Below are 27,354 nucleotides of genomic sequence, written 5' to 3' on the forward strand. Positions count from 1 at the left end.
ACAACATTTCTATGTGCTGAGTAAGTATTTGACATCACCATTTGCAGGTCCAAAGTATCCTTACATATATTATACAACTACAGAGAAAACAACACAGGGCACTAAATCTGGCTATTGATGTCCTGTAGTTATTTCTAAAATTATTGTTAATAGCAGTTAGGTAGAAGATAAATAATTTTCTCTCTGCTGCAATCCCAATAAAAATCAGAGAGAGTTATAAGTTCCAAAAGGCAAGCTCCCATATCTTTGCCTGGAATATCTTGTGTTTGGTGAGTAATGATTTCCATAACAGATGAGTGGGTAGCACAATTTTGTCAGCAGTATTTTGGTGAGGAAAGAGGTCAGCACCCATATGCCATAATTCTGACAAAATATCACCTTTTGCAAGGTGGGAGTAGGATAGGCAAACCTTAGAGAAGCCACTTTTTTCTGTGTTGGCTGGGGATTCTGTGAAGTACAGTCCCAAAAAGTATTTTCTGCAGCTTTGGAAGAAACAAGTCATTTCAAGCAATATGGCTACCATGACATCCAACGGTTCCACCATCAGTAAGGCAACAAATCTATGCCAGGTTCTAGTTTGAACTTTAAAGAAGCTATTGAAGGTGATGAACTTACTCTGAAGAGTAGAGCTCAAAACCATGGAAAGCTTCTTTAATATTTGCTCTGATGCTTGGATCAAATTAACCACCCCACTTACACTGAAAGCAACAACTGCCACTGATGGCATCAAGTTTTTCCTTACATTGTCCAGAGTTCTAGAGCAACCAGCAACTGGAAAGTAAAGACTGAAGAAATGCTAACAGGAAGTTAACATTGGTGGTATAGATTGCCTTCCTCTATTTCCCCAATTCTGACTGTCTTAGAGAACTTTTAAAATAAAATAACCACTTACCAAGGGGCTTTGGATTGTCAAGGAAGAGTCTATACCAACATTTGTGGGTGCATGAATACTGTCAACTAGGACAGAATACTTTTCAACAGTCACTCTACTGCTGAGAAATTCTTGAAACTGTGGTATGAGTTATATTTTACTGCTGCACAGTCTGTTCTGTTACAATTTTATGGTTTTTAAAGAGCATGTTAATACTTTTGGTTACATTCAATGGTTTATGCTGTAAAGTGCTTTGAAGATAGAATTTAAGAAGTGGCATATCAGATTAGGAAATAAATAAAGTAAAATGACTGTCCCAACAATCCCATTGCTCACACCTCCTCATTCCTATCTAAAACCTTGAATCCATTTGCCCTGTTCCATTCAAATGTCAAAGCACATACCCAATACGTTGAGTCCAATGACTCCAATATTCCGGCCCCCTCGGTCTGGTAGGTTGTTGACCAAGCACTGGTATGTCCCAGTGTCCGACAGCTGGGTGTTATTGATGAAAATGGAGGCACTGGTGGTTGGCATTGTCATTGCAAACCCCACTCGCCCATAAAACTGGGGTGCACCATCAAAAATTTGACCCCCCTGGTAAATAATAACCTGTAAAACAAAGACACAATATGGCCTGAAGCAGAATAAAGGTTACAACAAGGGCTGGCTTGCTCATTATGCACAAGCTTCAATGCCCTGTGGTTTTAGTGCAATTTAAAAACAACAATTGTTTTCAGAGCCTAAGATAAACCATATGGAGTGCCTGGATCCTTACAATGCATGCCATTTCTATTTTTGCTACCATGGAGAAGTACTCATGCAGCAGATTTAAATGATAGAGGGAAAACTACACTGAAGTGCCCCCTAAAGGGCAGCATTAGATCTATTTTGCTTTATCTTTCTGCTTAGAAACAGAACACAGAGAAGCTTATAAGCAGGTACGCTTCTAAAAAATCCCTCCCTTGGTCGTAGGTGAATTTTTCTCTCGTGCCAGTTTTGACCTTTGAAGCCCTACACAACTTGGATTATATCACAAGACTGTATCCCCTTATACAAGGCAGTGTGAACTTTACGGTCTGCAGAGGAGAGCTTTCTCTTACTCCTACAATCTTTGCAGGAGCAGTTGGTAAAGACTTGGGACAGAGCCTTCTCTATGGGCACTCCCAGACTGTGGAACTCTCTTCTGTGGAACAAGATCACATCCTTGTTCTCTTACTGTTGGCAGGCAAAGACATTTTTATTCAGGCAAGCCTTTGAATTTTAATTATGGAGCCTGTGTGTGTGTGCGTGTGTGTGTGTGTGTGAGAGAGAGAGAGAGAGAGAGAGAGAGAGCCAGTGTGGTATAGTGACTTGAGTGTTGACTAAGCCTCTGAAGATCAGGATTCCAATTCCTCATTCAGCCATGGATATCTACTGGGTGATATCAGGCAAGTCACAAACAGCCCCAGAAAACACTGTGATAGGGTTACCATAAGCTGGAAATGACTTTAAGGCACACAGCAACAACAACAACAAAACTGTATGCATGTAAACTGGTTGCTGCATTTTTTAATCATTTTCAATCATTGTTGAAATTATTTTTTAAGTTTCTAAACAGTTTTTAATCATGCCTTAGAAATAATATTGTTATTTAATTCTTTTTTTGACATTTGTGAATTAGCGATTTAGCTTGATCCATCTAAAATTATTGTAAGGCACCTTGAATCTCATTTTGGGATAAAAGAGGGATATACAGTCAATAAATAAATACATGTTGAAAGGGACACAGGTTCTACTCATTTACCACATTTGTTCCAAAGCAGCAGTGCAAATGACCTTATACATTAAAATGAAAAAAAATATTGACTATAAAATTGGAAATATTTTTCCTCTATACATATTTGGAAACATTGTTATAATTTTATATATATATATATATATATATATATATATATATATATATATATATACACATACATACCAACCATAGCTGTCTTTGGCTGCATCTGTACTGCAGAAATAATGCAGCTTGACAGCACTTTAACCACCATGGCTCAATGCTATGCAATTCTAGGATTTGTAGTTTATTATAAACACAGAGGTTTGTAACAGAGAATGCTAAATAACTCACAAACTGCAAATCCCTGAATGTTATTTCACTGAGCCATGGCAAACTGGTGCCAAACTGCATTATTTCTGCAATGCAGATGCAGCTTTTGCTTCTCTCCTTGTAATTTTTCTGTGACCTATACAGGCTGTTTTATCAGGGCTCTGATAGAAACTAATAACAAATGAAAAGATTTTCATTTGGAATTTATTCATTTGATTTCCCACTAGTAGAGTACATGATGCCATATAAATGGAAAACAATGAAGTTACAGGGAACAGAAAATTGTTTCCCATAGAAAACAGTCAGAACTAGAAATAAATCAGAATGATGAAAATACACACACTAGTTCTGGATCCATTCTGAAGTAGAATGAAAAGTAAATTAATGAATAATGGGGGAAAATGAATCTTTGAAAAGTGAATAAATAGAATGATGGGATGGTTTCCCCCACTGCACATCTTTCAGTTAAGCTCCTTCACCCTGTATCAACACTGTGATGTATGTGATGATGAAATCAGTGAGCCCCAGGGGCTGGGAGAAAGGCAGAATATAAACTAAGAACCGATACTCAAGAGTTTGTCAGGTGCCACAGAGCTGAAACCAGAAGCTTCATGGGCCAAGTCCAAATTCTAGGAAACTGTTTACTGCAATGTTTCCCTGTCTGCTGCACGTTCTCACTACATAGACTGCCTTTATTCTCCCACATCAGACTGTGTGATGTCTTCAGGTGATTGCCAACAGCTTGGCAAAGGGTACCTCAAAATCATTTGGATACTCCTGGCCTAAGGAGACTTGCAAAGACCACTTCTGCTACAGCTTTTCCCTGCCACAGCTCTTGTCTTATTGCAAATTACTCATGATAAAGAGAGTGGAATATATGTAAAGGTGTAAATCTTTGACAGAAATGAATGGACAGATATGAACCTGGGAAACAAAAGACAGAGAAGCCTCACAAATCTTGACCTAATATACTTATATTCACATCTCACCACTCACACATTCCAAAGCCAAGGAAACTGTAGCTATTGTCAGTCTACTTCCACCTTTGCAGAATGTGCATGATGGGGTGGGGTGGGGTGGGGAACCAAAACAGTCCTCAGTTGGGGTAAGGTAACTTTATGGACTACAACTTCCAGAATCTCACAGGCAGCTTGAGGTGAGGGACTTTTTGGATTACAATACTGGAATCTCCTAGCTGGGGGTGGATTCTGAGAGTTGCAGTCCAAAAGTAACTTTGCCAAGTTCTGAGAATAATCCAGAAATGGAAGTAGCCCTAAGGGAGAAAAGGAAAGAAGAGGATCAAGTTGATCTTTCTTTCTATCAAGGTGCTTGTACCTGTTCAGGTTGGTTGGCATTGGAGAGTGGTGTGACCATCCAGATGACATTAAGGTTTGTAAGAGCAGCACTGGTGGTGAAGGTACAGGGCAGGATTGCCGTCTGCCCGCGAGCAACTTCAACACTCCTAGCATTCATGAAAACCTCCAGGGGACTCACTAGACCTGTAAAGAAGGATGCAACAAGATGATGTATGCCAGTAATCCAGAAGACAAATCTGAACCTGTACCTAGCAGTGACATATAGCATTCACACAAATGTGATAATCAGCTTCCCATCGTCCATGCTGAGACACTCCTGTTCCTCCTATCCTCTCTTCTCTCTTCTTCCTTTCCTACCAGTCTCTCACCCCTGCCATCCAGCCTGCCTCCTTGGCCCATTTTCCAAGACTTCTTCCTGCTGTGAGTAATCGAGGGCAGTCAGTGGCGCCTCTTTGGCTCTTGGTGCACAGGATGCAAGAGAAGGATAAAAGACAAAGATTCGTCTTACTAAGCTAAATAGCACCTGCACGGCTACAGATGGGGAAGGCACACACAACTGCTTCTGACAGGTAAACATAGCAAAGGTGACAAGGGAGTAGAAAAGAGAAGGAGGGGCATGTGCTGAGTCTGCATCTGTTTACACTGGGACAGGCTGATGCTGAGACACAAATGCACACAGCGCTACAGACAGAGACATGCCAAGCAAAAGGAAAATGGAACAAAGCAACTGCTCTCAAGCATCTCTGCATGCTTACCAAGATTTCCATCGTTACCACTATTTATTACTTTGAGAGCACTTGGCCTGTGCCAAACACTTGCCTGGCTTCATAATAAATAACCATCTATGAGAGCTTCTGCCCACAGGCTTACAATCAAGTACATTTATTTACACCTCACAATTTATTTATACCCTGTAATAGGGCAAAGATAAATAAAAAAAAACTTTAGTGTTAAATTATTCAATTATGGTAGGTTTATAAAATGTGTGCCAATGTAGGCCCAAACTGCATAACATGAGGTTATGTAGCACACCCGTGTAGCTACACTGGAGTTGATGAATTTCCCCTTTTGCACAACTGATTATGAAAGGGGTAGTATGGTCATCCATGTCCTTATTTTGCAAGAGCTGGTCCAGTTCTGAACAATAAGGAGTTTATGGAGTTTTCTCAGCTGCTTAAATAACAGTTTACACCAATGGCACAGTGTTCGTGCAACTTGGAATAGGATACCTCCTTATCAGCTCTTGACAAGTTTGCACAATGTTTATGCCAGTGTAAAATGGAAATTTTTAAAACAACAACAATAACATTTATGTCAGTGTAAAGCCATAATCCAAATCTGGGCTGGATTAGACCCATTTCTTGCTTTAAATACATGTGGTTGAACAATAGCAATTTGGTCCAGTTTTGCATTCATGCAGAAACTCTGTCAGATTCAAGACCCCTCTGTACTGCTGCAAGTATACTGGGTCACATTCAACTGCCAGCTTTCTCTCAGATTGGAGCCTGGCTTCTGGAACTGGTGAGCATTGCCCATTGCAATCCTTGAATTTGCTATCAAATACCTTGTTTTTATATATCTTAATTCTTTTGTGTGTAAGAGAGTGTATAGTGTGTGTATGTTGATTCCCCTTTTTATAATAAGCTAACTTAATATGGAATCTGCTTCTGGAGTTCTTTGGGTTTGGAACTGGTACACAAAGGCTGAAGATCTCAGCTTTCCATTACCAAAGCCCTCTTACTGCTTCCTACTGGGCTAAATCAATTTTCCCATCGAAATATGATTTGTGGGTGCCTTCTTGAAACCACTGCAATTTAGGTAACAGCTTGTACTCTTTTCATGTCAATTGTCACCCATCCTATATTTGTGCATTTCATTACTTTGGCCTAAGTGCAGTACCATGAATTTCCCCCTGTTGAAATTCATTTTGTTAGTTTTGGTCCAGTTCTCTAATCTGCTAAAGTTATTGTTAACATGGAAGTCACCAAGTTAACAATTTCTGAAATAAAATTAATCTTTGCCTTTTCCATGCTTATACAATTGTCATATAAAAACTACTTGACACATGTTTCTTCCCTTAGGAGACTTTAGCAATCTGTGGCAAAATGAATATATGTAGACCTAAATCCTGTTAGCCCTTGCTAGAATAGACATATTCAATCAGTGGGGTTTACCTATGTGTTAACTCACCATACAACAATTGATGGAATAGTACTGTTCCAGCAGGGACTAACCAACAGGGTACCAGACACATCTTGGAGCTTATTGCACAGCCCCTTGGGACGCTCCTGGCACGGAAGGAAAGGGCGTGGGATGGGAACAGAATGGCAGCTATCACCCATTTTATCACATGCCAGAATGCTGATGATGCCACCGAAAGTTCCCATTCCATTCCAGATCCATCCCAGAGGAGGTGATTTTCAGGAACACTTCTGAACAGTTCCTGAAAGTCACCTCCTCTGGGATGGATCTGGAATGGAATGGGAACTTCTGGAGGCATCAGCGGCGGTCTGGCGTGTGATAAAATGGATAATAGCCCCCATTCTGTTCCCATCTCGCCCCCTTTCGTTCTGCGCCAGGAGACTATAACAGTCCAAGGGGCTGTGCGATAGTGTTATATAAATATACACATTTCTTTCAACACAGCCAAGATTCCCAAGTAGGAAAATCATCATGTTAGAACCAATCCTTACAAGCCCAGCAATAATCAACCTTTACAAGCTGTAGACAGGTTGCTCTTCACAGGTGAACACTCCAGCATAAGACATGTAGCAAAGAATGAGAATCCCATTCAGTTCAATGGCACTTGTGCAGGAGAAACTAGTAGCACATTGTGCCTATGAGAAGCAAAATAATCCCCATGAAACATCCAGCTTCCCAACAAAACCAACAGTAGGTTTGAACCATACTGAAGTTTAGTTTTAGAAACATACTAGCTTGATATGCATGCACATATCACAACTCTACTGACTCAGACTAGCACCAGGGGAGCAATCTTGCAATGAGTGAAGGAGGCTGGCTGCTTAAAGCAGCTCCAGGGTGGAATTCTCTCTCTTTCTCTCTTGTGTGTATATGTATGTGCTTCCCCTGCAATGTTTTACATTCTGGCCATGAAGCATCAAGAAGCAATGTTAATAATAAATGTTGCAATTCTTTTCTCCACTGTGTAAGAGAACTGTCTGGCAGATCATTGCTTTGGCTGTCAAATATTTTCTAAAATGATAGGAGGAACTTGGTTTTTCCACAGACTTCTTTAATAGAAAGGTATGTATGCCTCTCAACCAACAGTATCAGCAGTGTTAAACCTGGACCATTCTTTAATAATGTCCTCTGCTCATTTTTTTTAAAAAAAAAATACAGCTTGTTCATCAGACAAAATACACTTGGCAACAGTATTGGGACAGATTTTGAACACCTGTTAGAATTATGTATTTGGGTTTATAATTCATCCTGTCATAAAGGCTGTGGAAAAGCAACAAAGTATCAATAAAAACAGGGGCGGTGGAGAGAAAAAATAAAACACCAAAATAATTCTTGAAATACCTGACTACTGGAGTGCATGCCCAAATGGAACGGGCAACACTGATTCTGAAATGACTTCAGGGTCAGGACTCAGGCAACCATCCAGGGAAAGGAAATTCCATAAATGCAGAGCAGCTTAAAAGAACATCTCTAGCTGCTCCCAGTGTTTGGAACAGATGTTTCCCCTTAGGGGTCTGGCCAAGTATATATAAGCCTCTGGAAGAGCAAACAAATTTGTAAATCTAAAACCAGATGGAAGTGAAAATTTGCACTAGGAAAAAGGAAAAGCCATTCTAGAGCTTAGAACAGTAATTCTAGAGCAGAGGTGTGGGTCTTTTTTAGTTCAAGACTGCATTCCTCTGAAGTAATCCATTGGGGGTTGTATGCAAGATGCAGGCAGGATCAGCTTTCAAAAGGAATCTGTGGCCATTTATTCCTCTTGTTCTATCACTCCTTTCTTTTCCTCCACTCCTTCTTTGTCAGTAGGTTGTCAAGGGAATCACAGATGCTATTTCAAAATGTGTGGAGCCTTCCAGATACTGCTGAACTGTAATTCCCTGCAGCCTCAGCTAGCATAACAATTGGTGTGGAATACTGAAAGTTGCAGTTCAATGTCTGAAGGGTCACAAAAGACCTGCAAAAGACTGAACTGATGCCTTGCAAAGGCCTAAATGTTTGCAACCCCAATCTAAATCAAATGGTCTAATCCAACAACTCAGACTAAAAGATGAGAAAGGACATGATATGATACAGGGATAAATTCAGTCATAAATCTGTTTAGACCCATTTACAAATCAGTGCGCACATTTTTCTAAACAATGTATAAAACCCATATTTATCTGCATGCACATTTTTCCCACTTCACATTTTGTATGCAATTTCCCCTAATGTACCCATTTGATATGATTTATTTTAAAAAGCCAAGAACTGTACCACAAAATTCAGAGATGAGGTCAATCTGAAGAAAAAGTGTGTTTGAAGAAAAATAGGAAATTAGATTTGTCTGCTACAAAACACAGATGAAATGTAGTTTTGCTTCCATTTGTCACTTGCTGAATCACCTCTAGTATTCCAGGTATATCGGATGATTGAAATCCCTGCAGTTCTTTCCACTGATGGTTTATCTAATTATACAGGATGTAGAAAACAGGGGATTGTTTCTGGATCTGCTATCCATGCCTAGGATGGCATTCAAGTAGTACTTCTCAATAATCGTAGAGATTATGTTAGGATTTCAGGAAACCAGAGGATACATAAAATACAAATAGTTCAACCTGTTTAGGGTCTTATATGTCATGGGCATTATGTGGAATCATGAATGTTTTTTTTAATGTACTTGGCAAACTAGGTCCTGGTTCACATCCTTCAAAATCATGCAGGAGATGTGGCTGAAGAAAAGGAGAGCCAATGTGTTCCATACTGACAGCAACCTTTCTTCAACACTGAGCAGGATGGCCCAGACACCAATGAGATGAAACATTTGCCAATATGGTCAAATACTATTTCCTCTGCATTGTAAAAGGCGCACTCCATATGGACATGTTTTTCTTTCTTTCTAGAAATTTTGGACCAGCCTAAGACATCAGTATGTAGAGCTCCTTGACTTGCTACTTTTCTATCTGTAGGGTTATGTTTCCTCATGGAAGATTAACAAACATGATCATTCCACTAGACATCTAAAGAGGTACAGATCAGGAACAAGTTCAACATATGAACAAGGTTACAAGACAAAAGATTAAAAGACATTGGCAAACTGGAGCATGGTCTAATACAGGTGTGAACAATACATGACTTGTGGGCCAGATGTAGTACTTGTCTGTTTCTGTGCCACCACTATTGTCCCCCAAGAGCCACTTTCCCACTGAACTCACCACCTTGGCATATTCAGTGGTTACTCTATGGGGTTCAATGTGGAAGATAATTTGGTTCCTGGACCCACACAGATTGCCAACACCTGCTTTATGCAAGGAAGCATTTGCATTTGATCAGTAACTTCAATAAAAAGTGTCAAACTATATCTGCCACTATGGACAGTAGGTGTCATCTCCTCACAACACAATCTCAGGAAGCTAATGTAAAATGAGCCTGATAGCTAAAAAGAAAACGAGGCTTTTCATTTAACCAAAATGGAAGGGAGGGAGAAATATCTAACAAATATGTGAAACAACAGTCAGCCCTCCCTCTCCATTGACTTTTTATCCATGGATTCAACCATCCACGGCTTTCAAATATTTTACTGTGGGATTTGAGCATCCACAGATTTTATTATCCACAGGGGGTTTGGGAACCAAATCCCAGCAGATACCAAGGGCCCACTGTACACGGGATGAATAATTTGCAAGCACTGTCTTTATTTTAAAAAGTCACTACCAATGTTCAGACAATTTGAAAGTTTAGTCTTACAATCTTAGTAGGAGGGCTTTATTTCTGTCCTGTCACCAGGTGAGGACATAGGACAGAAACGAGTGGTAGTTATTCCTAGACTATAGAACTACCTTCTTAAAGGAACCTCAATTGCCCCCTTCTTTTCAATAGCAGGCAAAGAGTCACTCGTTTTTTGTTTTTAAATCTAAACATACCCTCAGCCTTTATCTGATTAGTAGGATATGCAATGAGTATGCTGTTTCATTAAAAAAAAAGACAGATGTTTAATATATTTTATTTTAAATAATAGGGTTGCCTTAGGGTTGCCATAGGTAGGAATGACTTGAAGACACCAACTACAAACTTGATTTAGCTATTTAATGGTTTTTAAAATTTTGCACCACAAATACTTTTAGCTGATTAGTTTTAAGTTATCTTGTAAGCCACTTTGGGTCCCATATTAGAAGAAAGTGGGATATAAATCAAATAAATAAATAAAGTTATTCCATTCCAACCATCAATGGTATTGACCCAGGAATGATAGCCAAAGCGTAAGAAGCATGTTCTCTATGCCATGAAGTCCTTCAGGACTTTGGACAAATGAGTTGACAAGAAGCCATTTATTTGTGAGGATAAAAAATAGGGCCCTCCTCTAGTACAAAGGGACACATGTTCTATTTAGTCCCCCTGAATTAGAAGCTGTGCTTCTATTAATGCAGGCTAAAATAGATTTGCTTTTTTTCTGCAGTATCACATTGGTTCATATTCAACTTATGATCAGCAATAATCCCAAGATGCTTTTCTCATGTAGTACTGCTGAGCCATGCATAACTCATCCTATATCTGCACATATGGTTTTTATGTCCTAAATGTAGAAGTTTGCACTTGTTTTGCATTTTATTAATTTCTGCACAATTGTTTAATTTGTCTAGATCCTTCTGAATTCTGTTTCTTTCTTTAATGTGTTAGCTACTCCTCCCAGTTTTGTGTCATCTGCGAACTTGATAAGGATTCCCTTCATTCTGCCATTTAAGTCACTGATAAAAATACTGAAGAGTAACGGTCCAAGTACAGAACCCTGAAGCACTCAACTCAAGACCTCTTTCAGTTTGAGCACAGTTTCCCAGCCAATTATGGATCCATCTGAGGGTGTTCCCATCCATCCCATATAATCCATATAATCAGTTTACTAATCAAAATATTATGGGGAACCTCATGAAATACTTTATTAACATCCACTTGAATGACATCCACAACATTCCCATCATCCACTAAGCTAGTGACCTGGTCAAAAAAAGAAAGAAAGAAAAGAAAGAAAGAAAAGGGGGAAAAAAGAAACCAAATTAACATGGAAGGATTTTTTCTTGACATAGCCGTGCTGTCTTCTACTGATCACTGCATTGTCATCAAGATATTGCAGAAAGACACCTGTATAATCATTTAAATATGTTTCCTGGTATTAAGGTCAGCCTGACTACTCTGTAGTTTCTTGGATTTTTTTTTTTTTTTTTTTTTTTTGCCCTTCTCCAGTCCTCTGTCATCTCACCTGTACTTCTAGATTTCTCAAAAATGATTTTCAGAGGTTCAGAGATAGTACATCAACAAAGGGTGACTTCAATCCAAGTCCCTGCAGTTCAAGTTTAACACTCTAATCACTACTTGACCCTTTGATGCACACCCAATAACCCCCAGATACTTGCTGTTGAACTATATGTGTGTTTGTTCATGCTGTTTCTATATAAAACTTCAAAGAAACTGGAAGCTAGTAGCTTAACTTCACAGAAAAAGATAAAACCAATAAACCTGTAAATGTCAAGCTCCTACTCAGTTGACTCCTAACAGTTTGAAAGAGGCTCAACTTTATTTCTTCTAATCAGGCCAGTTCTAATTGTAGAAGCCAGAAGGAAAGCAGTGATCCAATTTATATATACATGACACAACACCACAGTTTTTAGTGATAATGACTTGAGTCCACTTTGAGCATATAATCATAGAGTTGGAAGAGGCCGCATGGGCTATGAAATCCAGCCCCTTGCTCAATGCAGGCTCACCAGCTAAAGCATCCTCAGCAAGTAGCCGCCTAACCTCTTTTTGAACAAAGCTCATAAGGTGAACAAAGCTCATACAATGTGGACATGTTCCAAGTCTAGCTCCATCATGTACTGCTCACTCTAAAAATGCACTGAAGCCTTCAAGCTTTCTTATCAAACACTCAAAATCCCACAATGTGCTCTAAATAGGTGCTGAAAGACCTTAACCTGTTCCATTTTCTGATGCCTGCTATACTTCATCCCTTGTCCAAGATGAAAATAGAAATACCCCCCCCCCCCTTTTGGGAAATGGACTGGATGGCTTTGCAGCCAAATCTAACAAATATCTTCTCTTTTAGAAGAGACGCTCTGGTAGTGTCTTTAACTATTTGGGTCTGGGGGAAGAGTCACAACATACAGACTTTTCATCAAGTTTAAGTGACCTCACAGCAGCATTTTTTTTCAGGACATCATTAGTTCTGGAGTTCAACCCATGTCCCCAAAGGCAAAAAGGATCATCAGAGTATCTTATTTAGACACATAAATTTGTGAAGAAGTGCAACATTCATTTTTCTCTATATATACACAAGTTTTAACTGGACATGTGGGAAATTAAATAGTATTTAAAGAAATCCAGAGTTTCTTTACTCTTTTAATTGCAAATTCTGATGGTATGTGCCAACAAGATCATCTAACCAATAAAAATAAATAAAATAAAATAAATAAAATGTAAATTAAGACCTGGAGGGGAAAAAGTTGCAGCACATACCCTCTCCTGCATGAAATGTTTCTGTTCAGGGTTTGAGACAAACAGACTTCCCTCTTTCCAGTCTTCCATCAGTTGTTGTTGTTGTTTTTCTTCCCTAGCTGTCACATCATACTCTGTAACTACTTCATAGACTCAGGCCTCACTGGGCTATTTTGGATCAACTGTCATTTTTTCTCTCTCCTTTTAAAAGTTGTACTTCTGCAAATATTGTGGTTCCCTCTATCATGGTGATAACACTCTTTTTGATACTCATTTGCCTTATTTGTGGCTGGAATCTTGTTGGCACATGCAATTAAAAGAGTAAAGAAACTCTGGATTTCTTTAAATACTATTTAATTTCCCACATGTCCAGTTAAAACTTGTGAGTGCTGCTCTGAAGTAGTGCTCAGATGGGGAAGGGGTAGCTTTTCCACCAACATTTTGGGGCAAGCATCAAATGATTAACAACCAACTTAATATTTTTCTTTGAACTGCAAACACACAGGAACATTTGCTAAATCCAAGACCTTAAGGATCTATTTCTTTGATTACACAGTGATTTAATACAGTTGAAAAAATGTTAGCCTTAACTAACAAAGATTTAGAACTGGATAGAAAAATGGCAAACAATAAGGTGCACAGTTATCCTCACATCTCATTGTACATATTTACGTGCCACATAGCACTGTAAATAAACAGCCATATGTGATAATTAATTTGCAAAGCCACTCAGCCTTGAGAGGCTCCTAGGCATTAGTTATTGCTCTACCAACAAATGTACTGGCAGACTCCTCCATTACCCACAAATCTATGCTGCTTCCACCTGACTGCCTTCTCCTGTAGCTGATAGCCTATGTCTGGGCCTGGCACAAATAAAACAGTGTAACCGCCTGATTATCAAAGCCCCATTGACCTGCACTGCCGTGCTTTGAGCACAGCTGTTGTCCTTGTGAGCAATGATAAGATAAAGTGCAGCTCCCCTCTGCAAGAACAGAAGGGAGTTTCTTCACTGTTGCTGGGAGAAGGCTTGGCAGCTGCCTTCAAAGATAACTAGAAGCGTGTCTACCATCCTCTTCATGCCACTAGCAGAGCAAAGAAAGAATTCAAAGCTTAAAGAGATAAGATTAACTGTGCTTAAAATAGTTGTACTTGCAAATTAGGTTTCTGTGAGTTTGTCTTACTCATGGGAAGAGTTGCTATGGTTCAACTGTTCTGTGCTAATGGGTGCAACTTTTGTTAGTTGGAATACAATGAAAACAGATATTGCTGACAAATCCTTTCATTAAGCATTGTGCACACATGGTATAAAAGTGGTTTTAGAAGCTGTTCTGACATGTGGGATGAGCCCCTGGTTCTCACTATTTGCTCTGTCTGAAAAATCTATCATTAGCTTGGTTACGGCTTGGCAAGACCATCAGTAATCTGGAAGAGCCTTTTGTATTTCCAGAAGGTCTAGATATTCAGAGCATTCAAATACACAGTATGGACCCTATTAACTCCATGGTGGAACAGTTGGAAAGAACCAATTTTGAGCTGGGAAAACAGGTTTGTTATCTTTGAGTAAGCATTCAAAGAATTTGGGATATAGTCATGAATACAATTAATAATAATAATAATAATAATAATAATACAATTATTATTAGTAAACATTCAAGAAACTCGGGTACATACCCCCTTTTTTTGTAGCAATAGTTTATTGACTTCCTCCTGCAATGTTCCATGAGTTTTCATCTCATTCCAGGAGAAGGGAACATGTGGTCCTCAGAATGTTGTGGGACTTTCAGTTTCCACCAGTCTCAGTCAACATGCTCAGTACCAAAGAATGGTAGAAGCTTTAGTCTAACATTTGAAGACTGCAGGTTCCCTATGCTTCATTAAAAACAAATGGTCAAATATAAAGTTAATGATTAAATTATATTATTACAGTACATGCTTAAAAAGAAATCTGTAAAAATAAATCGAAATGCCCCTTACAAATATCTGTTAAAGTATGGTGTGCAAATGAAGTAAGGTTATGCAATCTATCTGCTTCTCTCATTTACTGAGAATGCAGAATTTGGATTTTCTGGTCACATGATTTAGCCATTCCTTGCAAGTTACCTTATATACTTGTCTATAAGTCTAAATATTTATGCCCAAAAATTAACTCCAAAATCCCAGGTCGACTTATTTACAGGTCAGTATGGTAATGTGATAGCAGCTCTTTAAGATTTACCTATGCGGTGGGAAGAGAGTTTCTTTTTCTTTTGAGGCAAGCAGAAAGAGTCCTGAGTGATTTATTGCTGTTAGACAAACAAACAGAGTCCCTCTCCTGCCTGCGATGACTATCACTGTCTGGGTGAAGGCTGAAACCAAAGTTGAAACAAACGCTGAAGCAGAAAGCCTCAGTTAGAGTCTCTCTTGCTGTATACACATATTCATACTGAAGGAGCCTCCAAGTTCTACCCTCGACTTATTCATGGGTCATGGCAAAATCCATAATTTTGGCCCAAAACCTGCCTTCAACTTATACATGAGGTCGATTTACAGTTGAGTGTATATGGTAACTGCTTTCCGTCTCTAGGCTGAAACATTTCACCAACTCCAGCTTGGATTGGAGATGCATTTTAAAGGATGATATCAAAGTTTCTTTGTACTATTACTGAAGCTATAAATATAAATGAAAGTACACCGATATGACTAAAAATAACATATAGAATGACATTAGGTTGCATAAAGCTAATCAATCCCCATCAATCTCTGGGGCATGCATTAATCTCCTCTCCTTGGTATAGCATTGTACAATTAGGTACTTTATGGGAAGTTTAATGCTTTTTCCCCTGATGCTCCTGGCCTGAGCCAACTTTAAAGACTGCTCAGTTTTGAACAGTTAGACCTTGAAGTCTATGCATTTCCATTTGGCTTTACAAGAATTTTATAACAACTCCACTGGTAAATTTTGTAACAACACTGATAAAATTCAATGACTCTTTACATGCTTTCATTAATCAAAGCTGCCAGAGAAGATGAGGAACCAATTTCTAAACATGCAGTAGATATTTTCCCTACCTTTTGTGCATATGGAGAGAATTCAACTACAGTTTAGGTTTAAGTCACTGTCTGAATAAAGGGCTTGGATAGCCAGCTGTACACAAATTGACTGATTAAACTAATGAGAGAAGACTTAATAAGTACAAACAGTCTCATCTACACTGGGTAAGTCAACTGATATCAGACTGGAATTTAGAGCATCTCTAGCTAGGAAAGACAATGAAAAATCATGGAATTTTCAGTCCAACATTATCTGGAGGGTCACAGTTGTCCATGTGGTCTAGATATGCCACACATACAGAGGGGCACAACATCATCATCAACACTGATGTTTGTACTGAGGTTAGAATTTTCCAGTGCTCCTCCCACGTTCCCACACACATTGTACAAATATTTTCAGAGTGAACAGTTGCAGGGAATATTCTCAAATGTTCAAGGATCTATTAAAACTGAAGTTTCTAGTTCAGTTTACAAGGCCAACTTTTACAACCAATTAATTCATTCCCTTACCCAAAGAGAACTAGCCCAGAAACAAATTAGGACTACCCTATTTATTTCAAAGGGCTCTGGCAGTTATGTTCAAGTTATTTGTAGCATCATCATGCAAATTAGGCCTCTTTAACATGATACTGGAAGGAGGGGGGGGAGAAACCCAAATCCCTTAGGCTACTTCATATATTTTTATTTTGTCATCAAGTATATTCTTGACAGACAGTTGCATCTCTCAAACCTTCCTGACAAATGCACATGTGTGATATATATATAATATTTGAAAACCTTCATAAGTTACAATTGTAGGTATTCATTTTAAACATCTTTGGATTTAAAAGCAAAACGTAAAGACAGCAACCTTAAAGGCCAAAAGAAAAAAGAAAAGAAAATAGGACCCCCTCTTCCCCTGCTGTAGCCATTCCTGGAATGTTAGCTGGTGCTCCTCTTTAATACATACTCGAATCCACAAATAAACACCAGCAATACAAGTTTTCCGGGGGGAGAGATACTTTTTTTTCCCAAAGGGATAATTTGCCAGTGCTCTAAATAATGTCATTTGATTTACCACATTTGATTTATTATATTCCTACAAATTCAGTGCTTTATGTGCAACTTACTTATTGGAATAGTTGTATTACTGCAAAGAGAATAGCACATACTTGCCTCAGTGAATAGCATATACTTACTTTACATTTAATAAAAAATGGCTATACCCCAAAGAATACTATCTTTCAGGTCACATAACTAATGAAAGCTGTGCATGATATATCTTGTACGCACAGTTCAACTTTCTTTTGCTAAGGTATAATTGTAGTACCTTCAGCTTCATTCACTCACTCTGTGCACTATATTATTATTATTATTATTATTATTATTATTATTATTATTAATTCCACTTTAACCTAAAAAATCCTAATGCAGTACAACTACTGTATATACTCGTGTACAAATCAACCTCATGTATAAGTCAAGGGAAGGTTTCAGGGTCAAAATCATGAGTTTTGTTATGACCTGTGGATAAGTTGAGGGTAAAACTTAGGAGACTATAATGAAGGATGGAAAGGGAGAAATACCACTTCCATCCCTCCTTTTCCTTCTCTAGATCTCTCCTGACCTCCTAACACTGATTTCCAGGTGCTGTAGGAGAGGTTTTAATATCAGATTGAAAAGGGAAGCAAGCGGTGTTCAATGGGGAATTTTTTCCCTGGGAAGAGAAGCCTTGAAAATCAGACTGGGGGGAGAAGCAAGTGAAGTTAAATGGGGATTTCCTTCCATACGAAGAAAAGGCTTGCAGATCGGACTGGGCAGAGATGAAAGTGGAGTTAAATGGGGAGTTCTTTCCCTGGGAAGAGAAGGCTTGCAGATCAGACTGTGGAGAGGAGCAAGTGGAGTTAAATGCAGAGTTTTTTCCATGGGAAGAGGAGGCTTGCAAATCAGACTTGGAACCTCTATCACACACAAACACACACAAAAAAACTAGTGTACTGACCTATATATAAGTCGATTCAGAATTTTAGGGTCAATTTTGGGGTATAAATTTCTCGACTTATAGTCGAGTATATATGGTAGTTTTATTTCATTGAAAGATATGAGTGCAGGCACAGACAACGTATCACATTTTTTCTTGATTACTTGTACTTGTGAGTGAATAAGAAGTTAAGAGCTTTTGGAAAAAGAAGCAAGCTTAGAGGCATGTTCATTAGTTAGTCTAGCCCTCTCAGTACTAGGGTTTGTAAATGCTTGTCTCCTCAAAAGAATAACTAGTACTTCATGCCCCCCCCCACACACACACACCACACTGTATGCCCCCCCCCCCCCACACACACACCACACTGTATATGGTATGGAAAACTTTCAACAGAAAAATATAGCATTAAAAAAATTGCTATTCCATATGTCTGGCTCATGCACACATGGATGCGCCATTACCTCTGCACCCTTTCTGCCATGGAAAGAGGAAGGTGGTGATGACAAAGTCCTTTTCTCTTGGTGCACAAGGTCTGCTAGAGCCACCAGAACTGCTCATCTTTCTCATTCTATGGCAGAGACTGCAGAGATGAGGCAGACAGCTTATGATGGTTCTGACTGGTTGACAGCCTAGGAGCCTAGCCCACCCCAAACCAGTCTATTTATGTACCTGATGTGGAGCAGAGATGGAAAAAATATTGAAATATATTTGTGTGGTAGTTTAAAAAACCAAACAAACCTCAGTCTGATGAGAATATTCACAGTTTACTGTATGCAAAATTCACACAGGGTTATTTTGCACAGGAAAAAACATTTTCTGCGCATGAAACAACATGTTTTGTGCAGAAAATATTTCTGTGAAGAAAAATCTGTTTCCTGAGCAAAATACTCATATCCAAATTTTGGGCAGAATACTCCCTGAATTGCAATCTTTGAAAACTACAGTGTTTTTATAGAGCTTCTTGCAACCGTAAGATACTTGCTAAAAGTAACTTGTAGCAAAGAATTACATCCCTGCTATGAAGTGCCCCTTAAAATGCTTTCCAGTATGGTGGAAGGCTGATTCATCACATAAAAACTTTTCTGCACAATGGACACACTGTGGAGGTAACAATCCTCACTAATAATCCAGTGATCTGGAGGGAAATAATGTCCAACACAAATGGTACCAGTGGTAAAGAAGGAATTGCATGGGGATTGCATGGAAACTTCTGTTTGAGAATACAGTCACCCCTTTGTACAGATGGATTTTTAATCCACTTATTCAACCATCCATAGCTTGAAAATATTTTTAAAAAATTATAAATTCCAAAAAGCAAACCTTGATTTTGCAGTTTTATATAAGGGACACAGTTTTACTATGCCATTGTATTTAATGGGACAGACTAACGTGAGCAGTCAGGGATAAGGGTGAAGTCAGAACTTGGGAAAAAAGCACTTTTAAAACTACAACTCCCACAGTTTCCACAGTCAGTCATGCTGGTTGAGGATTTTGGGGTTTGCAGATGAAAAGCAAATTCTTCACAGTCTCAAAATGTCTCAAAATGGATTATTTCTGCAGTGTGATTTGGACCTAAGGTACTGAACCTGTTTTGGGAACTGGTTTCACCACCTTGTACCACACCTGTAAATGTTCACAGTAAAAATGAATAGGGAGTGGGGAAACTGAAAATAATTTTTAAAAACAGTCTTCCTGAGTGTTAAGAAACCCTGATGAAGAGAATTCTCTACTGTCAAGAACCTTCATGGTGGGGGACTTATGTGTAAATCCACATGTGTTTTTTATTTTATTTTATTACATTATATTTTTCTGCAAAGAACAGAGCACTTTTACACATGCAATATTATTTTCTGTGCAGAAAATAATACTGGTGCAGAAAATGCTGTTTCCTGTGCAGATAAAGCTTTTTTCTTCTTCCCAAAAACACCTCACATGAATTTTGTATCAATTAAATTCCCAACTGTCAATAGTCTTTTCAAAACTTCTCATGTTTTTTTCCTAATAAATAAATTAATAAATACATTTCTTACGCCAGGAAGAAAACTTCTAAAATTACTCACTTTCTTTGAGAACAAAATTAGTGAAGATTTATGTCCATAGTTTGATCTCACACAAACCCAAAAAGGAAGCCACCAGCTGCTGCTGCCTTGGACCATTCCCTCTTTGTTAAGAGCCATGCAGTGGTTCAAATGATGCACTAGGAGCAGGGTTGCCTTCTTCAAACCATGGTTTGCCTATGAAATTCACAGGCTTAAAGTGAGGGGTCATCTTTTTGGCCCAATTGTGGGCTTGTGGTGAGGATAAAATATAGAATGGGATGAAACATGTTGCTCTGTCCTCTTTGTGGTAAAGATAAGACCAAACTGTGCTAAATAATTTTCAGCCTAAGGTTGCCATAGGATTGACAAGTGAACTACACAGTGCTCCCCTAAACTCCTTGCATTTGCAGATGGAATACAAACATTAGTGCTAACAGCAACAACTCCACAAAGGTGAGACCTAAGGCTGAGTATGAAGGACTTACCAATGATACATACATAGAATCATAGAATTGGAAGAGACTACAAGGGCCACCCTGTCCAACTGCCTGTAATGCAGGAATACACAATCAAAGCATTCCTGACAGATGGACATCCAGCCTCTGTTTAAAAACTTCCAAAGAAGGAGACTCCACTACACCCCGAGGGAGTGTGTTCCACTGTCAAACAGCTCCTACTGTTAGGAAGCTCCTCCTAATGCTGAGGTGGAATCTCTCTGTAGCTTGCATCCATTGTTCTGTGTCTTATTCTTTGGAGCAGCAGAGAACAAGCTTGCTCCGTCCTCAATATGATATCCCTTCAAATATTTAAAGAGTGCTATCATATCACCTCTTAACCTTCTGTTCTCCAGACTAAATGGAGCCCTGGTGGCGCAGTGGTTAAATGCCTGTACTGCAGCCATTCATTCAAAACCACAAGGTTGCGAGTTCAAGACCAGCAAAAGGGCCCAAGCTCGACTCAGGCTTGCATCCTTCTGAGGTCGCTAAAATGAGTACCCAGACTGTTGGGGGCAAATTAGCTTACTTGCTAATTAGCTTACTTGCTGTTCACCGCTATGATCTTTGGAATAGCGGTATATAAATAAAAAACAACAAAAAAACAACAACAAATATACCAGGTTCCCTAAGTCAGGGGCTGGTGTCACACCTCCCGGGGGCGGAGCCAGGGCATGCATCATATGGATGCTATACCCCGACTCCACTCCCAACCCAGCCTTTAAGGCCAGTCTGCATAGGGCCTCACTCCTCAAAGGGTATAGTTTCCAGACTGTTTATGCCAAGTTCAGATTTCAACCACTACTTAGAAAAATTACTTTTTTTAGACTAGAGGTCTCAGACTCTCCCAGGCAGTGTGGCCAACAGACAAGGTGGCTGGGGGTGGGTGGGTGATGTGAATTACAGTGTCCCCGAATCTCTGATTTGAATCCAGGTTGATTAACTGCAGCCCATATTGGATACATGGACACCAAAAACAGCTTCTATGTTTCCCACTTGCTCAATATAACAGAAAGAGAGAGATGAGAGAGTGTGCAAAGGCTGAACTGAAATCCATAAGACAGAGCAGAAAGGGCAGTGATCTAATTAAAGTTCCTCTCAGGAATCTGCAGGCAAAAGTAATGCCTCTACTTCTGCTGCTGTTTCCCAGTGTTCCTCCTCACTCCCAATTCCCCTTTTCAGAGTCATTCGCCAGAGCCACGTCAGCAAAGATGCACTGTGCTGCGGATCAGTGCCAACTGCAGTGGTGGCAGCAGGAGCAGCAGCAATGTGCATTCCCTTGCTGACGCAGCATTGCAGACCCTCCAAGGAGAGGGGGAGAGCTGCTGGTTATCTCTGCAGAAGGAGACATCCACTCCCTCCCAGAATCAGGGGTCCAAGGTAAAAGCAAGGGAATTGAAACAGGTCAGGGAGGCTCTGCGGAGGGGCTTGTTCCTATTTTCTGTTTGCCGAGCCATAAAAAATACATTAATGGCCTAGCAGCTTTGTAAATGATTTATGGGCAGAAGCGTAAATTTCCCTTCTCTCCCCTTAAAAAGGTAACGTGGTGATAAACTGCCTAATAAAGAAAACTTCTCATGGGGCAAACATGATCAATAATAGATTAAGAGGGGGCGAGTAGACCCCAAGGGGCATATGGAAACATAGTCCCCAGGGAGTGGCTGAACCAATACAAGATAGGCTGCAATCATACAAACCCGTTCACTCTGTGTGTGTGTGATGATCAAAATGACAGCAGCACAGATGGGTGACAGAAAGAAAGCATTTCAGCGCACTGTGTAATGCCTCCTGTGAGAGACAGCATACCAAATATATGGGATCTTAACTTTTGCTGGAGTGCCCCTGATGAGTCTACAAACTTGCAGTGTATAGAAATACTAAGAATAGTCCTCACAGAAATCGAAAGAAAAATCATTTGACTTGCCTTTTAATACAAACCTTACTTAATTTGCCCTTGCCAAACAAGCCAGAGAAGAAAATCAGTTATTCATTAAATAAATGCCTATATTCACAAAAATAACCAAGAAAAATGTATTGTATTGGGGGAACTGCTTGTAGGAATTGGTCACGTCCATTATGAAAAATGCACACTAAAATGCATACAAATTTTCATGTGAATATTCTGAAAAAAAAAAAAGAACATTTGCCAAGCAATGCAGAAATGAGAAAAAATTAAGACTGGGACAAAACCAAATGTCCATCTCTGATTCCAAGGAGGTGAACATAAACACACCAATCTAATCCACAGAGGTGCAAAAAGTTATGATTATGGTCATCTCTACTGATTAACATGGAACCAGTTTTAATTTGTGATTAAAAATTAATTTAATTAATCACATCCTTGACAAAAAATTGCAGCCCTGTTTGTTTACTGATCCCAGGATACCACTTTGCATCACATACAGATATTAATTTTCTCCAGACTGCCTTACACAGGAGTCCTCTGAGATACTGTAGTATACAGTATCTCAATACAGATTGAAAAATCTAAGTTCTGCATTCACATATATGAAACTACCAAATCCACAAGCAGTGATACCATTTTTGGGACAATTCCAAAGCATAAATTTGGTAATTTGACAAGTTTTACCTGTACAACACGTAAAGATTTTCCATATGTAACAGTAGACTGTTTGAGAAATTTAATGTTTTTGAAAGGATCAGTTAGCTTCACACAGGATAAGAACATCTGGATCTCAAGGGAAGTTACTTTTCTGTTTGTAATGATATTTTTATGTTTGTAATGAAATTTTATTACTGGTCTTTTATTGCTCTTTGTCTCTTGTCTTCACATGACCAATAAGAGGAGTGGCATCTTCTTGCACTGAAATCCTTCAATACTATCTTAACTGACAACATCCCAGACAGATTTTAGGCTTGTGACTAACATAATCACCATTTTTCTCCTTTATGATTTTTAACATCTTTGCCTGATGATAAAAGCCAGTGAAGCTTCAAAAGCTTGCATAATGTATTTTATGCTTTGGGATGCATGGTCAATATGGCTACCCCTGAATTATATCTCCCCTCCAGACCTCACATCTATATAATTAATATCTGAGATTACTTTATGCAGAATAATTATCTCTAACACTGTTAACGATGCTCTGTACTCTGTTAACACGTGTTTGCCATAAAGAGGGGTTGTTACCTCTATTTTTGTAACTGTAAATAACGAACTAGGACATACTTACAGAATGTTTAATGCAGAGTTTGTAAGTGTGATCTACTGTGTGCGGTGTGAGGCATTTATATTCCTAGGGTGTGATATCACAATCATCATTCAAAATAATTGAAATTATGCAACAGTTAGCCCCTACCCTTAGTGCTATTCACCTTTGTTCTTATGGCCATAATTTGAACAAACATACAAGCTCCTTTCTTAGCCCACAAACAATCTACTTTCCGAATTATCACACTTCAAATGTCAACATCCTCTCCTCAGGGACTCTACAAGGGACCTCAGGTGGCAATGCTCTCAGCTCCCTTTATGCTGTATAAAAAAACAAAAACAAAACTCAAGCTATATTGCTTCGACACAGATGCATAATAATAAAGCATTCAGATATTTGAACAAATTATTTCTCTCTTCAAATTACACATGTTTTAAACCAGGCATATTGCACTATTTATTTCATAAATGCTCAAAAAGTTGGATGGGGATAGGGTCACGTTTTGGCCCTTCACTGCGCCACAGTGGTGCAATTTCAGCCAAAAACATTCCCAGAAGCAACAGGATGACACATTTTGGGTTTTACTTCATTCAATCCAGTTTACTGGTGGTCTGAAGCATGGACGGAGTGTCAAGAAATGCAACATGGGACATGCAGTTATAGAAATAAAATATGTATGTGAGAAGCAGAATGACTAAGCATGTATAGATAGAGAAATCACACAGGTGTAAAAGGTGATCTAATTTGGAAGTCTTGGGAGCCAAGGACAAATTTTGGAATGTATATTGGCAACACCTGCGACTTGTTTCATGGACAAGATAATCAGATCATATTTATGGGTTGGACTTGAGTCTGGGGTGAACAAAGTCAACCAATCATGTGAATGTACACACCCAGTGGGTGGCAGCTAACAATAGCTATAATAATTGCCAGTTTTGTTAATGTGGTGTGGGATGTTGTGGTAGAATAGTTGGGCATATTGTGAGAGCAAGAATTGTAACTGTATATAGTGTATAGTAGAATAAAGTAGTACTTTTGTTTAAGACTACTAAGTTGTTTGGTGTCTTGAGTGAAGAAACAAGAGCCAGCAAATCCTGATGGTGTTGGAGACATCCGAGGAAGAAGAGTGAGAAAGCCTGAAGAGGTTTGTCAGGGTCTTCAGCTTATTCTCAGAAACTCTGCTGCTTTGGAAGAAAGCAATAACCACTGGCCAAAACTGGTCAGCTCAGCTTCATTAACTTGGTGGTGAGTTACAGCCTGAGGTGAAGTGCAACAACTCCCATCATCCCTGACACGGAGGGGGATGCTCAAGAAAACTGCCTCTACTGGTGGTCTTTTAGTGCATTTTCACACATTGTTAGAAACAATGTTCAGGGTTTGGGGATATGGTCAGACAAATGAGGTCCACTTTCTCCCTTTCCTATGGCAAAAACTGCAAAATATACAACTCAATTATGCTATTCCCTTGCCCCACTATTGTCTTCCCTCTTAACCATGACATGTTAATGAAATTTAATAAAGAACATTTTTATGTCATGTTGTATTTCACATTTTTTATTATACAGTAGGCTCTTGATAGTTCACATTTTTTATTATACAGTAGGCTCTTGATATTCATTGGGGTTTCGTTACAGGACCCCCTGTGGATAACAATATCTGTGGGTGCTAAAGTCCTAATAAATACAATCACATAATAAAATGGTATCTCTTATATAAAATGGCAAAATCAAGGTTTGATTTTTGGAACTCATGATATATTTAAAAATATTTTCAAGGCATGGATTGTTGAGTCTGTGGATAAAGACTCTGTGGATAAGAGGTACGACTTGTAAAAAGGTAAATGTATTCCTTGTTGACAAGGTTGTCAAGTCATGTCCGACTATAGCAGGCATTGCTCATCTCTGTTACTAAGCTGAAGAGCCAGCTTTGTACTTGTACAATAAAGCATAAAAATAAATATTAAATAAACTGAACTGCATTTGATCTTGCTTTCAATTTTATAGAGCAACAGGACAACAGACTTTGGAATGTTACAGCAGAGGGCTTTGCAGCTCAGCTGTAGAACTGTGATGTCACAGTCTACTTCTCTAAGCTATATCACAATCCTAATCATGCCTTTGACATCAAAACTCTTGATGTATACTGCTTTATCTGGATAGAGATGCCTTAGGTTTTCCCAACCAATTAATAGAACCAGACAAGAATATTTAGGTCTGAAGGGGCTTACCTGTCTTGGACTGCATACTTGCAAATCCCTAACAGTCCATCTGGTCTGGAATTCTATGGAGCTAACTATCATACATTCACAGAGCAAGCCTATGCACACCAAGTCAGAAGTATTGTTCATTGAATTCAAAGGGATTGAAAGGACTAGATAAATCTAATAGTCTCACATTTGCCATCCTCCCGACCTTTGGCATCTCAATTTCTTTATGTCAAATTTATGCAGAAACCTCTGAATTCAGTAAGGTATTATGTAATAATAATAATAACAATAATAGTGATAATAATAATAATGGAAAAGAACAACTCACAATCAAAGCATCCCCGACAGATGGCCATCCAGCCTATGCTTAAAAACCTCGAAAGAAGGAAACTCCACTACACTCTGAGGGAGTTTGTTCCACTGTCCAACAGCCCTTACTGTCAGGAAGTTCCTCCTAATGTTGACGTGGATCTATTTTCCTGTAGCTTGCATTTTTTAGCCCAGAACAGAACTGAGTAGCTATGTTGTGTGGAATCTTTTTTGTTTTGTTTTGTTTTCAGTACCTCTATCAGAGCTTGGAAATGTTTTGACTACAATTCATAAAATTTTCATGTCTTGCATGGGCATTGAATCATAGAATCATAGAGTTGGAAGAGACCACAAGGGCCATCCAGTCCAATCCCTGCCATGCAGGAACTCCCAATCGAAGCATCCCCGACAGATGGCCATCCAGCCTCTGTTTAAAGGCCTCTAAGGAAGGAGACTCCACCACATTCCAAGGGAGTGTGTTCCACTGTTGAACAGCACTTACTGTAAGGAAGAGACCTGACACCTCAAAATAAATGCAACTCTGTATACTTATATACTAGAAACCTATGCAGAATAAACCAGCATTATATATGATACAACTTCTTGCTTAGGCTCTGCCTAAAACTAATATCAAATAACTAGTTTTCAAACATGGCTTTCTTTGCTTTCTTTACTTCTGGTCCTCCACATGCCCTTGGATATCTCCCCTCCTTCTGGATTACCTAGTTTGCTCAGGCTTCATTTCTTGCCTCATTTCATCATGTCTCATTTGTCCTTTTCTGTTATTTTATCCCCCCCCCCCCTCATGCACATCACCTAATATATACCTTTTCACAAGATTTCAGTGCTGCTCCACAAAAACAGCACAATCTGCCCAGGCCCATTCCTACCCCTCCACTTTCAACCACCTAAAGAGTGGGACACAGACTGACATTTTCAAGGTCTTTCAACATAGGAGTTGACCCTCTGAAAAATATTTTAAACACCCTTAAGTCTTCATTTCTAAATATGTACTTTCCTTAATAAGTCATACAAAAGAATAAGAGTTAAATCTTCTATTTATACCTGTCATATATTTAAGGATTAAAGTGTTTTGTTCATGTTTTATTTGTGAAAATATATTAACAAAGTAAAATGGCAACTACAAAAGTCAATGCTTCAAAATATTTTTTTAATGACTGAAAAGCTAAATATTAAGGG

The 27,354-nt window shown here is 38.9% G+C and overlaps 1 protein-coding gene across 2 annotated transcripts in view; it reads right to left on the reverse strand.

The window, feature by feature from the left end:
• The window catches only part of IGSF11 (immunoglobulin superfamily member 11), a 282,934-nt gene that overhangs the window by 12,255 nt on the left and 243,325 nt on the right, over window positions 1–27,354 (reverse strand). The window contains exons 1-3 of one of the 2 annotated variants that reach the window (XM_089512483.1): window positions 14,615–14,658; window positions 4,299–4,462; window positions 1,276–1,483 (exon numbers count right to left, since the gene is read on the reverse strand). In XM_089512483.1, the coding sequence (XP_089368609.1) occupies window positions 1,276–1,483; window positions 4,299–4,436 (346 nt within the window). In that variant the 5' untranslated portion in view covers window positions 4,437–4,462; window positions 14,615–14,658. Of the gene's footprint in view, window positions 1–1,275; window positions 1,484–4,298; window positions 4,463–14,614; window positions 14,659–27,354 lie in introns of those variants that run through there. The other variant, XM_089512482.1, reaches the window with a different exon arrangement.

This window comes from Sceloporus occidentalis, unplaced genomic scaffold, assembly GCF_023333645.1.
Source record: "Sceloporus occidentalis isolate IW3139 unplaced genomic scaffold, rSceOcc1.0.p SCAF_2, whole genome shotgun sequence".
Lineage (NCBI taxonomy): Eukaryota > Metazoa > Chordata > Lepidosauria > Squamata > Phrynosomatidae > Sceloporus > Sceloporus occidentalis.